We start from the raw sequence: 13,378 nt of genomic DNA on the forward strand, positions 1-13,378 counted from the left end.
TCTCCCCTGGGCTGGCTGGGGGGATGGAAGGAGGGCTGAGCACCAGCCGGGGACCCTCCCCGGACTAGTCCTTTACACCCACGGTCCTCGTTTGGTCTGGCACAGCTCTGGCACCCTGGAGGGTGAATGAAGTGAGAAGCCACAGAAAACTCTCCAGAGATCCCTGCCCTAGCCCTCCTGCTCCCGGGAAATAGATTCCCAGAATGGAGGAGAAGGAGGGAGAGGGAGACTCCAGGAGGCCTGCCCCAGGGCTCCTGACCCTACCCGCCTCTTTGCTCCAGCCTCGTGAGCCCCGCCCACCATGCCCACCAGGTCCGGGGCTGCTGATGCAGTGAGCAGGCGGCCGGGCTTCCAGGCAGCCTCCCTGCAGGAAAGAAGGACGCAGAGGCCGGGTAGAAACGACTGTGTATTCCCTGGTTACAAAGCGGGGCTGTGGCGGTCACCAGCAAGTCCAGCGGTCAGCAGACCAGCAGGGCCTCATCGTCACTGGCCTCCAATGTTGGGGAGCAGGGCGGTGGGGGACTCCTGCAGACACCCAGTGGCTCTGGTGGGTGGGGGCCTAGGGCGCTGCTGGCAGTGGGGGCCGGGGAGTGAGGGTCCTGGGCCGAGCAGGGGTCCCGAAGCATGTCCCCAGGAGCCGGGCTGTCCACCAAAGTGTCCCTGCTGGCTTTTCTGTCCTTGTCCACCAGCCTGCACTCCGGGTCCCGCAGGCCCAAGGAGGGTGGCACAGCGGATCCCACTTCTGGCCCGTGGCCTGGGGCACCGGGGGGCCCATCCCCAGCCGCCACGGGGCTGCCTATGTCCGTGAGGGGTGCTGGGGGGTCCGGGGTGGTTCCTGATGCAGGCTGGAGGAGCCCATCACCCAGCACCGTCTGTGAGGTGCGAGCGGCCGTCAGCAGTGGGATCTGTCCCCGCGGCGCCCGTGGTCGGTGAAAGAGCCTGTTCCAGAGGCGGCCAAGGCGGCGGCGGGAGGGCCCTCGGCGGGAGGCATGCCTGCGCATCTGTCGCCGCATGGCTGTGCGAAGGTTCTGTAGCACCGAGGCCTGGAGGGCATGGTGGATGGCAGACAGGGCAGAGGTCAGTGCCTTCCAGAAGACCAACTCGTTCTCCCCAACCTGGCCATGGCACCCTCTCCCGCCTCCCTTGACCCTTGGGCCATGCGGTGTCCGACCTGGTCCTGTGGTCTCCCCTTCTAGCCGTTCTCAGGGGTCCAAGTGGGAGCCTGAGTCTCAGGGCTCTCACCCTCAGGCACTCACCTGGGATGCACTGTACACCGGGAAGTCCTCCACGGGCGGAATGAGGCCCTGGGCGATGAGCTGCCCATAGGACGGGGGAGCCTCCCTCCGCACAAACTCAGCCTCCAGGCGCGTCATCTGGGTCTCGAAGGCCCTGACGGCAGCAGAGGGCAGGAGGGCTGCATCACCGGGCTGGCCAGCACCGCACCCCGCCCACCTCCCCGCAGGCACCACCGCCCCGCCCTCCAGCCCCACCCCGCGATGCCCCGGGGAAGCCCCACCCACGGACCGCGCAGCCGGCGCTCGCCCACCTGTACTCCTGCGTGCGCAGCGAGTAGAGCTTGAAGGCGCAGCCCAGCGCGATGACCAGCAGCAGGCCGCACACCAGGCTGCCGATGAGCGCCGCGGTGATGACCTTGCGGGGCACGGCCGCCAGGCAGCCGTGTTCGTCGCTGCCGTCCTGGCAGTCCTCCTGGCCGTCACAGCGCCACGTCTCGAAAATGCACAGGTTGGTGCCGCAGTGGAAGGTGCCGGGCTGGCAGGAGAAGCAGTTCTTCTCGTCGGCGCCGTCCGGGCAGCTCTTCTGGTTGTTGCAGCGGTCGGCGGGCGTGTAGCACAGGCCGCTGCCGCCCTCGCAGGGGTACTGGTCCGGCGGGCACGCGGGGCAGCCCTGCTCGTCGCGGCCGCTGGCGCAGTGCCACCAGCCGTCGCAGCGCTGAGGCTCGGAGAAGCAGCCCTGCTCGCCCGCGTCGCCCGCGGTGCCCTCGCCGCCGCCCCCGCACGGCTGCTCCCACGGGAGGCAGTAGCCCTTCACCTGGTAGGTGGCGTTGAAGCCGTGGCCCGCGCTGCGGGCGCGCGCGTGGTAGGCCACCGTGAGGCGGCCCTGCGCGGCCTCGAGGCTCACGGGCCGGTGGTTGCTGCGGTAGGACAGCGTCTGCAGCAGGCGGTCGCCGCGCTCGCCCAGCCCCTCGTACACCTGCACGTAGTCGTCGTAGCCCAGCCGCAGCTCCAGCTGCAGCAGCACACGCCGCGGGTCCTGCGTGTCCACCAGCCAAGTGCAGTGCAGGTCCGATGGCCCGCGAGCCGCGCCGAACAGGTCGGGGGAGGCGAAGGAGCCGTAGAAGCTGCCCAGGCGCCGGCCGCACGCCAGGTCGGGGCAGCCGGCCTCGTCGGAGCCGTCGCCGCAGTCCTGCGTGCCGTCGCAGCGCCGCTCGGCTGGCAGACAGCGCGTGGAGCGCGCCCCGCTGCAGGGGAAGGTGCCCCCGGGGCACAGGCTGCCCGGCGGCTCAGAGGCGGGTGCCGAGCAGTTGCCCTCGTCTGAGCCATCCCCACACTCGTCCACCGTGTTGCACTGCCACGGGCCCGGCAGGCACTTGCCGTTGTCACAGCGGAACTCATCGGCCTGGCAGGACGCCTGGCCCAGCTTCCCTGTGGGGTGAAGAGCGGGCGCAGTGGATGGTCAGGGGAGAACAGAGCCTCCCTCCAGCGGGGACCTGGGCCAGCAGCAGGCAGGTGGCTCCCCGTCCCAGCCAGGCCTCTGCAGGGCCTCTCCATGCCCACTCGAGGGGCGGAGACCCCTCAAACGCCAGGGTGGCTCCTCCCTGACTTGAGCCAAGGGTGAGGGGTGAGCCACCCGCTCTAGCCAAGTCTGTGAAGTGGGGTCCATGAGCTCCAGGGGCTACAAGGCACCCTGAGGCCCAGTCCCCCAATGAATGGGGCTTCTGGGGGAGACCCAGCAGGGAGTGAGCCAGGAGAGGGTGCTGTGGGGACCTTGGGAGTCCATGCACCCATGGTGCCCTGCCCTGCCCTGCTGCCAGCATCACCTCGGATGTACGACAGACGGAAGCCCTGGGCTTGGCCGGAGCTGGAGGCGTCAGAGTGGAAGAAGATCCAGACATGGTCCCGGGCCGAGATGAAGGCAGGTGGGATGGCAGAGCCGCAGAGTCGGAAGGCCTCCTGGCGGGGTGGGGCCGCTGGGCCCAGCATGAGCCAGTCCAGGGAGCACTGGTGGGACTCCTCCACGTCAAAGTTGCGGAAGCTGCAGGGCCACGGAGAATGAGGACCTCTGGGGTGGGCGGGCAGGCAAGGAGCCTGCTGCCCTGAGCTCACACCAAGGGTGGCCCACACTCTGGGCCTCTCAGTGGGATCCCTGCCGCCAACCCAGGTGGCTCCAAGAAGCACTGGCACAGCTGTGGACAGCCCCGCTGCAGCTCTGTGAAGGCCTCACCTCGTCCCTCTCCGTCCTCCACCAGCACACTCAGAGCCCACTCCGAAGCCAAAGTGGAGGGGGCGTCAGAAGCCCCATCAGGGGCAATGCCTTCCCCAGACATGCTCCCTCGAAGGGTCCAGATCCCTCCCATGCTGGCTCTGCAGGGCTAGACCCAGCACACACTCACAGGTCTATGCAATGAAGGAGTAGATGCTCACAGGGCTAGCCTAGCCTGCAGCTGGGTGACAGCTTGTCACCTGGGGAGAAACACCGGGGCCGGGTCCCCCAGCCCAGGCTGGGGGGCAAGGAGGCTACAGGACCAGGGAGAACTCTACAAGTGGCCAGTAAGGGTGGAATCTTTGAAGGGAGAGTGCTTGGGAGCCATGGCCCTGGGGCCGCAGGGAAACAGGCACAGAGACCAAGATAGTCCCTGTCGGCGCCCATCATGCCCCTGTGCTTTGGAGCCAGGGAGCACCCGGGTCCTCTGGGCTTCAGCACCCTGACAAGATACCCCACAGCTGTCCCAGGCCAGGGTTCCAGACTCTGCAATCTGGATCTTGCCACCTGATCCCAAGCCCCCCTCTGCACGTCCCTGCAGAGAGCTCCTGGGCCCTCGCCTGGCTCCCTCTGCTGCCCAGACTGCCCCGAGGTCCCTGGGGAAACTCTGCTCTGGGCTCCATGCCAGCCTGGCCTCAAGCCCCCTGCAGGACGAAGAAAACACTTCCACCACCTGAGAGCCAGCTGGGCCATACCCCAGTCCCCGTGGCTCGTCTCCCTGGCCAAGCTGAGGAGATCCATGGCCCCATGGCCCCTCAGAGAGGCTCATACAACTGAGGTCCAGCAGGAGAGGTGGCCCACTATGGGGGCTCACAGACACTGGAGGAGTTGGGCACACTCACATGCTCACACACGTGCACGCGCAGACGCGCACACGCACCTGTACTTACACACACACCTGCCCTCTGCACCTGCTCAGACACGCACTCACGCACGGGCACCATTACACACGTGCGCACGCTCTCACACCCACACTTCCTTAGCATGTGCCAGCCCATGGAGCTCCCTCCTGACGCCCTGGGCCCCCTCACCTGATGGTGATCATGTCCCCGCGGTCACCCTGGATGTACCAGCTGCAGTTGGTGCCCGGGGGATAGTTGAGGGGCCAGGCCGGGCTGTAGATGACGCCGCGCCGCTCCGTGTGCTGCTCCAGCTTCCCACTGCAGGCGGCTGTGGGGACAAGAGGCTGGGAAGTGCTGGCCTCCCCTCTGGGTAGGAAGTGAGGTGGGGGTGCCCTCGAGCCCTGCTGTGGCTCCAGCGCAGGTCTTCCCCGGAGTGGGATCAAGACAAGGGTCACACAAGGGTGGCCATGGCCAGGGTGAGACCAAACGTAAGACTTCACGGAAGTGTGTATGGGGGGCTGAGGACCCACAAGGGCTCAAGGCAGCCTTGGGCCCAAGCCCCAACCTGTGCACCAGAGGGTAAGTCCTATCCCCCAGCTCCCTTGGCCCCTCCAAGATGCAGGCCTCACCTCGGTGGAGAACTCTGCACCCTTGGGCCCGTCGGTGGAGAACTCTGCACCCTTGGGCCCGTCGGGCCTGCGTGAGCAGTCTGCTATGGTTCCCTGCCTGCCCCACCTCGGTGGAGAACTCTGCACCCTTGGGCCCGTCGGGCCTGCGTGAGCAGTCTGCTATGGTTCCCTGCCTGCCCCCACTGGGACAAACCCAGGCCTCAGCCCTGGGAGGGGAGGGGCTTTGCTCCCCCAGCACAGACTGACTGAGTACCTACTAAGCGGCAGAACAAGTGCGAGGCATGCTGAGTAAGAGAATCAAAAGCCCCGCTCCATGGAGGCTGCAGGAAGAGCTGACCTCCGGGGGGACTGAAGATCATAAGTCAGGCCTGCACAGAGCTAATGTCCAGTTGGGGCTGGACACGCATCAGTGGGAAGCCACTGGACGTCGATGTTATAACCAGACAAGGAAACAGGCTCAGCGAGGGCAAGGGCCTGCGCATGGCCACACAGCAGTAAGTGACAGAGTCAGGAGCACCCGCGGTCCCCTGGTAGGATCAGCCTCTCACTACTGGCCTTGAACCAGTGCATTTATGAAGTGTGGACCATCTGCTGCATCAGTGACCCACGCAGGCTAGCATCCCAGCCAGCGCGATCGAGGAATGCCACCAAGCCCAGCCCTGCGGGCCTCACTTTACCCACTTCATTACTCATGCCTCTGCTGCCTGGAGAGCCAGCCCAGCCAGAAGACTCCAGAGCCTATGCTGGTATGCCCTGGCATTCCCAGGACAAGGCAAGGCCTCTGCACTTGACCACACCTGACCCTTCCAGCCCCTACAGCCCTTCACCACACCATCTCATCTGATCTCCACAAAAGCCTGTGGTAAAGGCAGGGTCCATTATACAGATGGAGAAACTGAGGCCGGTGACACCACATCTTCACTGTCCCACTGCCTGGCCCCTTCCACTGTTGCCCTGAAAACTGGAGTCTCTCTGTTGGCTCTCAACAAGACTCTTTGGGACCCCAGCTGGCATGGCTGCAGAAAGGAGACTGGGGAGGAGAAATCCTCAGCTGCCTCCTGTCCTCTTAGGAGGATGGTGACGATGGAAGTCCAGGTGATCCAACACTGTGACTAACAGGGAAGCAGAAGCCCCCGCCAACAGCTCATGAAAGCATTGAAAGACTAGAAGAGAAGACACCCATACTTGACCCTAAAACAAGGCTGGCCACCCGTGGGTTGCCACCAGAGCTCCGAGAGTCCCTGATCAGCAAGGCACCGGCCAGACTTCCTGCTTGGCACTCACCCGTGGCCTGGAGGGCCGGCCTCCCCGCCCCGCAGATCTCTCCCCCATCAAACAGGAGCAGTAAGAACACACAGGAGGAGAAGGACTAGGGCCCCTTCCCTCTGACACGTGAGGCCATCGGCTTTGTGGACCTCACAGAGACCCTGGGTGCTGCCTGGGGACGTGGGAGGTGTGAGGTTACAAAAGCCAGAAGAGGCTTCTCCTCTTAGATGGTGCTGGGCAAGAGGTTGATGGGCAGGGGGAACCTAGCACAGCCAGGGTGCCTCTTCCCCCCACATCAAATCCACACGGTAAACCCGAAGTCAGGAGACTCAATCAGCCAAGGCAGGAAGCACCCTTTGCTGCCCTGTCCTCTCAGCCCCTAGGACAGGGCCCAGGGGCAAAGCAGGACCTCGTCACCCGTACCCTGGCTGGGAAGCCTTCCTCAGGCACAAAGAGAAAGGCCAGTTTCCTCACCCACGAAGCCTATGGGCATCACCTGCCCCAACCAGAACAGGCTTCTAGACTTTTGTTTGGTCCTACTTTCCAGGTCTCTTGGACCAGCAGTCACGTCAGGAGCAGACAACCAGAAGCTGCCAGCCCAGCTCTGCCTCTCAGCAAAGCCCCTGACAACATGTCCCTCCAAACAGCCTCCTCCTGAGTCACCCCCAGGGCTGTCCCAGAAATTCACACATAGGAGACAGCAAGAGATCATGATTTCTGCAGTCATCAGCCTGGACCACGTGGAGTGCACATGCAGCAGGAGAAAGAACAGAGTCCCTATGGGGCACTGGGAGCTCTGGTCATGGCCTCTTGACTGGACACCTGCTTGGCCTTGAGCCTGGAGGCGGTCCCCAGCTCACCCTCCATGATGGCAGCCTCGCTCCCAGCCCAGAATCCAGGCACAGGTGAGGGAAAGGCATCACGAGTGCACCCCCAGGGCCCACACAGACAAGCACGCTGTTCCATCCCAGGCCTCAGCTTGTCCCAGCAGTAAAACGGAGTTCGTGGGTGCTGCTGCTTTTCTGGTTGGGAAATTCGAGAAAAGGGGCAGTCTCCAGGCAGACACTCATGTGCCAGGGGCAGTGGGGGTCTGCCCTGCGGAGGTGCAGCTCTGACGGGGTGTGTGATGCTGGCTGGGCAATGAAGGATGCTGGGAGGGCTGTTTGTTTGTAGGACAGGATTTGGGGGTGTTTGGGGGCTCTAAGTGCCAGTGACCTGTGTTACTCCAGCAGAAGACGACTCGGCCCTCCGGTCAAGGAGGGCTGCTCAGGGGAAAGGAATGACCAAGCACTTTCAGACCAGCAAGCACCCTTCTTTCGTGGTCCCGAGAGTCAGGAAATACTCCCGAGGCAGCATGAGCAAGGCCTGACGGAGCACAACCTGCAGATCCGCTTTCTGAAGGCAATCCATGCTCTAGACAACCTGCCTGCCGGAACTACACAGCTGGGAGCTGGGAGCCCCCAACCCAGCGCACCTGGGGCAGGACCGGCACTGGGAGGCAGACCTGGTGAGATCTCCAGGCGGTCTACCCAGGGCCCTCGGGAGTGTCTGAGCGAGCAGCTCTGGCAGCCAGCAGCTGGTGTCCACTGCTCTGAGCAATGCTAGAGGCAGGGAGCCAAACTCTGGGAGAGCTAGGGCCCCTGACCACTGCCCGTGGCCATGCAGGCCGTGCACGCAGCTGAGGCCTTGGCGATGCCATGCATGGCATGGGCATGCCGGCATGAATGGCGGTCCCAAACGTTGGGCAACGTGGCCCTGCTAAGAATAACACCAGTGCTGGCTAAGACCTACCGAACGTGCAGACCTGAATGCTATCTTTCTCTCCCTGACTGTCTTTCTCTCCCTGACTCTATGAGCAAAGCTTGTCCCTAGAACATCACTTTCTAAACCCGGGGCACAGGCACATGGCAGACATCTCAAGGCCACGTGGCCACCTCCCACCCCAGCAGGAGGGTTTTCCTGGGGCTCACATCTGTAAGACCTGACCCCCCCCCCAAACCCTGCCAGGTCCCTACCCTCCCACTCTCTACCAAGGCCACAGACCCCTGACCCCAGTCCGTCTCCTCCTGGAAATTGGGACGGGGAGACTGGGCAGTTCACTGCGGGGGCCAGGACACCAGGTGGCGCTGAGGCTGTCTTGGTGCTGAGCAAGTCCGGGCCCTGGGCCAGCTGCGTCAGCAGAGGAGGCCAGACTGCTGGGAGCAGGAGCTGAGGCGCAGGGGAAATCAAGAGGGAGCCCGAGGTGCTGAAAGTGAGAGATGGGCCTGCAAAAGCAGCTTCTGTGGGCCCCGGGCCTCCCCATCCCAGAGACCACGGCCCACAGAGATCCGTCTCCCTGAGCCAGCCACAGAGGCTGTTGGCTACAAGGTCCTGAGTGGAATGAGAAAGCCCGGGTGCCTCCAGCCCACCAGGCGGCACCAGCAAACAAGCCACAGGCCTCCCACACCAGAGACTGCACATTCTCCCCAGCTCCCTAAGGCCCTTTTCAGACATCTCCTGGTGGCCCCAAGGGCCACAAGGCCAGGGCTTCCCCATGGCAGTCCCCTCAGCAAAGAACAAACCCCCTTGGATGGGCTCAGTCGCCCATCCCATTCCTAACAGTCTTCGAGGCGCCTGGCACAGGGCCCAAATGCAAAGATGGTCTACGGATGGTTGGACCCACTGTGACAGGCAGTGGGAACGGGTGGAGTTTGGCCCGTGTTTCTTAGATCCTGTGGGCCACCACTAACCCCAGGGCCCAAACACCAGCCAAAGTGTGAATCTCTGTCCGGCACACCAGCTTGCCTGGGGACTGATCTTACTCAGATAGACCAGCTGAACCCAGGCTGAGCCACCTTCTTTCCTAATTTGCATACCAAGCTGGTGTTTCACCTGCCCTAGGTGATCCCAGGGCCAGGTACCAGGCAACAGGAGACACCCCTGTAGCCTCAAGCCAGCCAGAATTCTTCAAACTAGCCAGTCCTGAGCTGTTTCCCCAGCCCTGCCTTGCCTTTCCCACGGAAACTCCAAGAAAGGCTCTGGCCTGGGCCTTCCCCCGACTCCTGCATCTGCCTAACCTGGCGTTCTCTCCTCTCAAGACACATAAAAATCAAATTCTTCTGTCAATGGCATTGGCTTCTCTGTGTCATTGCTCAGCCATACCTTGATAAGCTGAGTTCCAGGTATAACTTTAAAATAGGCCAGCATCTCATGGTGCCTCGTGGCCTCGGGGAACCCCACAGCCTACAGGAAGCACAATGTGTCAATTACGCTAGACCCGTGACAGTTTGCTAGTGCCATTAAGCCACCATGTGTCATGGCCATGCTGAACCCCTTGCTTTGTGTGCCCATTTGACCCTAATAACCAGGCTTTGAGGTCGGTCCCATTATTGCACCCATTCTACAGAAGAGGAAACTGAGACTCAGGGAGATGTAAACTTGCCCAAGGCCAAATGACTCCTTCGTGATGCAGGAAAAATGCACAAGTGTTGAGGTTGGAAGGGGCCAGCTGACTGCAGGGGTGGAAGGGCCCTGAAGGCCCATTCTCAGAGGTCACTAAAACCAGAAGGGCAGGGAAGAAGGAGAAGCATCTGACTCACCTAAGGCAGGAACTGCGCTGCTGAGTCGCCCGGTGAGAACGATGTTTACTGTGGGAGACATAAGGAGGTGTCAGTGGTGGTGGGGGGCAGTGGCGCTTGGGGTCCAGACACCTGCCGTGGGCCAACAGCAGCCCTAGGTGGGCAAAGCCAAACTCTGGGCTGCCTCTCTTCATCTCACAGGGCCAGGCCCAAAGTGCTGCCAGAGGCTTCCACTCCCACCCGGTCCTGCTGCGATGGGCAGAGGAGAGGACCCTCGAGGGTCTTGGGACCCCACCCTCTCCCAAAGAGAGCCAAGGCACAAGCCTGGCTCCAGCAGACCACTCCTGCTGCCCTCTGTGGCTGCCGATTCTGACTTGTGTGGGAAAGGGTGTGTTTCTATCTCCCCTCTCCAGCTTGGAAACTCATGTGTGGGCCACCCTGGTTCAGCCTGGGTAAGGGCTCTGCCTTCAAGGCGGCCCTGACCTCTTGGAGGAATCCCTCTGAGGGGCCTTGCCAGCCATCTGGTCAACCGGCAAGCCAGGGAAGGAGGAAGCACTTCTGATTACCCCCATTTTATAGGGATACACAAATAGCAGGAGTCAAGGTCCCCCTCACTATGCCATGCTGACCTTGAGAAGAGGGGCAGAGAACTTCCGTGCCACCCAACCCCTCAAGTATCCACCTCCATGTGCTTTTGTCCTTTGCTTTCATCTATGGCTTTCCTGCAGCGGTTTACAGGACCAGGACAAGGATACAGGCAAACTCGACTTCCCAGGGTTCAGGGTGCCCCCTTCCCCCAACATCAAGGACGCCAAGGATGCCAAGAGAGCATCTCTGCAGGGTCAGCCCCCACCTGATGAAGATGCAGGGGCAGATGCCCTCTCTGAAAACCCCAGGCTCTGCTAGGCAGAGCCCGGGGCCACATCTGGAAAGCCAACGGGCCTGTCCTCCTGCCCTGCTCACCTGGGAAGCCCAGCATCCAGCAGCTCAGAGCCAGAGCACATGACCACGAACAGACTGGCAGTGGGCACTTCACTGGGGGTGGGGGGTCCCATCCATCACTAGACTTTTCCACACCTGAACCAAGGGGCCTTTCACAGGACTCAGAGCTCCCTGATTCTGCACCCAAGAAGAGGGTGTAGCTAAAAACGGGCAGGTTTCTTTTTCACTGTGTCCTTTCAGTTGCTTCAAGCAAACCTATTGGGCTTACAGAATCTTCACTAGTGTCACAGTAGGGTGTCCCCTAATGACCCCAAGCTCGCTAATGGCCTCCCTCTTTCATCATGGTAAATAAAGGAGCCATGTGGGTTGAGGATTTAACTCCTTTCTTCCCCTCTCCCCCAAACAGAGCCCTGGAAAGGTCGACAGAAAAACTCCTGGACAGGGCAGGCATCCCTCCCACCCAGATGCCAGGCCTGGACAGGTCCCAGCGCCCTCCCCAAACACACTCCACTGGGCTGAACAGGCCTGCCCCGCTGGGTCTAAGAGACACAAAGGGAAGACAGGAGTCACTCTCGCAGCAGCCTCCGGCCCCGGCATCCTGACCGTGGCTCCCGCTGGCACCCGCCCCCACCCCAAGTCCCGGCAGGAAACAGTTCCTTCTTCAGGGGACAGCCGGCCGCAGACCCGCCCGCCTCGCCTTTGTCCGCAGCTCCGGAGGCCCCAACCCCGCCAGGCCCGGCGGAAAGCCACCGCCTGCCCGCCCCGGCCGCCCGCACCACCTCGCCGCCCGCACCGCCCGGCCGTCCCCCGTCCCGCTGCCCCGGGCTCCACGCACTGTTCCGAGCCGGGCGGGAGCCGGGGTTAGGCTGTCGGAGTCGCCTCCCAGGCGGGAGAGCGCGGCAGGCCGGGGGGGCCGCGGGGGGCCGCCCTCTCGCGCAGGGCCCGCTCCGGGAAGCCCCGACCCGAGCCGGGGGGAGCAGAGAGGGGCAGGCCGGGGGCCGTCCCGGGCGCGGCGCGGAGCTCGGAGGCGGGGGCCGGACCCGCCCGGCCTGCGCGGCCCACTCACCCAGACAGACGACGGCGAGCTGAGCCCGGGCGCCCGGCGCCCCCTCCGGCCCCGCGGCCGCCCGCTTCTCCATGCCGGGGCCGGCCGCCCGCGGGCGCCGCCTCCTGCCTCCCCGGCTGCGGCAGCGGCTGCGGCTCCGGCTCGGGCTCGGGCTCCGGCTCGGGCTCCCGCGGCGGCCGCCGGCCGGGTGCGGGCGGCGGCTCCGGCGGCGTCTTTGTGAGGCGGCGGTGCAGGCCCGCAGCGCGCGCGGGGCCACATCGGCCGCGGCGTCACGGGCCCCGCGGGGGCTCAGCGGCGGCCGCCAGGGAGGACCCCCGCCCGCCGCTGCCCCCGCGCCCCGGGCGCCTCGCCGCCGCCGGCCTGTGCCCGGGGGCCCCCGGCGCGCCCATGCCCCGCGGCGCGCAGCCCGCCCGGCCCCGGCGCCCCCCGGCCCACGAGGCCGGGTGCCGTCGCTGGTGCGTCCGTGGGTCTGTGGGTCCTCGCGCCCGCCGGGAGCCAGGAGGCCGCGCCGCGCCAGCCACGTGACGCGCCCGCCGAGCCGCAGTGGCGCTGGCCGGGCGGGGGAGGCGGCGGGGCGGGCCGGGGGCGCGCGCCCCGCCTGGGTGCTGGACAGCTCCGCGCGGCCGCCCCGGCCCGTCGGCGCCTCCAGCTGTCCTCCGCCCTGGAGCCAGGGCCCCTTCAGCTCTGGCCGGGTCTGCTCCCGGGCCCACGAACTGGTCCCTCCCGGAGCCCGCGGGGCCGCCGTGCCCGGGAGGGGAAGAGAGTGGATGGGGGAGAGGACTGGTAGAAGGCGGCTGCTTAGGGGACCCCAGGGCAGGACCGCGCGAGGTGGCGCAGCGCTCAGGGCTGTCTGCCCCGTGAGGTGTCCCTGTTCTAGCCCGGGGGCCCCTGGCACATCCCTGAAATGCATCCTTCTGTGCAGAGCAAAGCTTGTGAAGAGATCCTGGGGAACACGTTAGGCCTATGGAAATTCACCCCTTTGGGGACCCTGAGCCCACCTAATCACCCCATCAGGCCCCCGGGGAATAGGAAGGAGGCTCGCTTTTCAGGACAAGGGGCTGGTCCCGAAGAGGCAGAAACCTGGGACAGGGACAGGAGCCAAACAGGGTCAGCCCTCCTTTCTTGAGACTAATGTGAGATCAGAGGTCCTGGCCTGGTGGCTTGGTATGAGCCCCCATGCCTGCCCCAAGCTGAAGCAGGACCCTCTCTTCAGTTACCACCACTCCGTTCCCTAGTATCTTCTTCCGAGGGAAGGTAAAGAGGAACTGATATTGTATTAGTGAAAGTTGTAGACCATGTAACTCGCTAATTCATTTTTACTGTGCAGGCCAACTGGATTTTAATTTCAAAAAAAGGGGGGTGTGGGGAGGGAAAATACCTTTTAGTTTTTCTGGGTGGGTGGTGTGTGTTCTCTCTCTTCTAATTTCTTTGGTGATTTTTCAAAAGCCGACTTCTTGAGAGATGTAGCAAATGATTGAAGAATCAAATAACAAGATAAATGACTCATTTATGGTAAAGAGCGCGAGCCTACCATAATTTGGTTTCAGAATTTCCCAAGACTGCTGACTGCTCAAG

The 13,378-nt window shown here is 63.6% G+C and overlaps 1 protein-coding gene across 1 annotated transcript; it reads right to left on the reverse strand.

Annotated features, from left to right (window-relative positions):
* Nucleotides 1-393: 393 nt before the first annotated feature.
* LRP3 (LDL receptor related protein 3) lies at nt 394-12,015 on the reverse strand. Its single transcript, XM_045075991.1, has 7 exons — nt 11,804-12,015; nt 9,817-9,864; nt 4,533-4,671; nt 3,059-3,273; nt 1,547-2,663; nt 1,257-1,389; nt 394-1,043 (listed from the first exon to the last, which is right to left on the reverse strand). Exons 1-7 carry the CDS (start codon nt 11,874-11,876, stop codon nt 459-461), a joined length of 2,310 nt encoding a protein of 769 aa, XP_044931926.1. The 5' UTR covers nt 11,877-12,015; the 3' UTR covers nt 394-458.
* Between the last annotated feature and the right edge of the window lie 1,363 nt (nt 12,016-13,378).

Source organism: Mustela putorius, unplaced genomic scaffold, assembly GCF_011764305.1.
Source record: "Mustela putorius furo isolate JIRA1106 unplaced genomic scaffold, ASM1176430v1.1 tig00000174_pilon_pilon_pilon, whole genome shotgun sequence".
Classification (NCBI taxonomy): Eukaryota; Metazoa; Chordata; class Mammalia; order Carnivora; family Mustelidae; genus Mustela; species Mustela putorius.

Bases quoted from the DNA above. Each gene is read 5' to 3' on its own strand.
- LRP3 (XM_045075991.1), bottom strand. From the start codon at position 11,876: ATGGAGAAGCGGGCGGCCGCGGGGCCGGAGGGGGCGCCGGGCGCCCGG. The intron at 9,865-11,803 runs GTGAGTGGGCCG...TGTCTCCCACAG, and splicing joins GCTCGCCGTCGTCTGTCTGG to TAAACATCGTTCTCACCGGG. The intron at 4,672-9,816 runs GTGAGTCAGATG...TTGTCCCCACAG, and splicing joins CAGCGCAGTTCCTGCCTTAG to CCGCCTGCAGTGGGAAGCTG.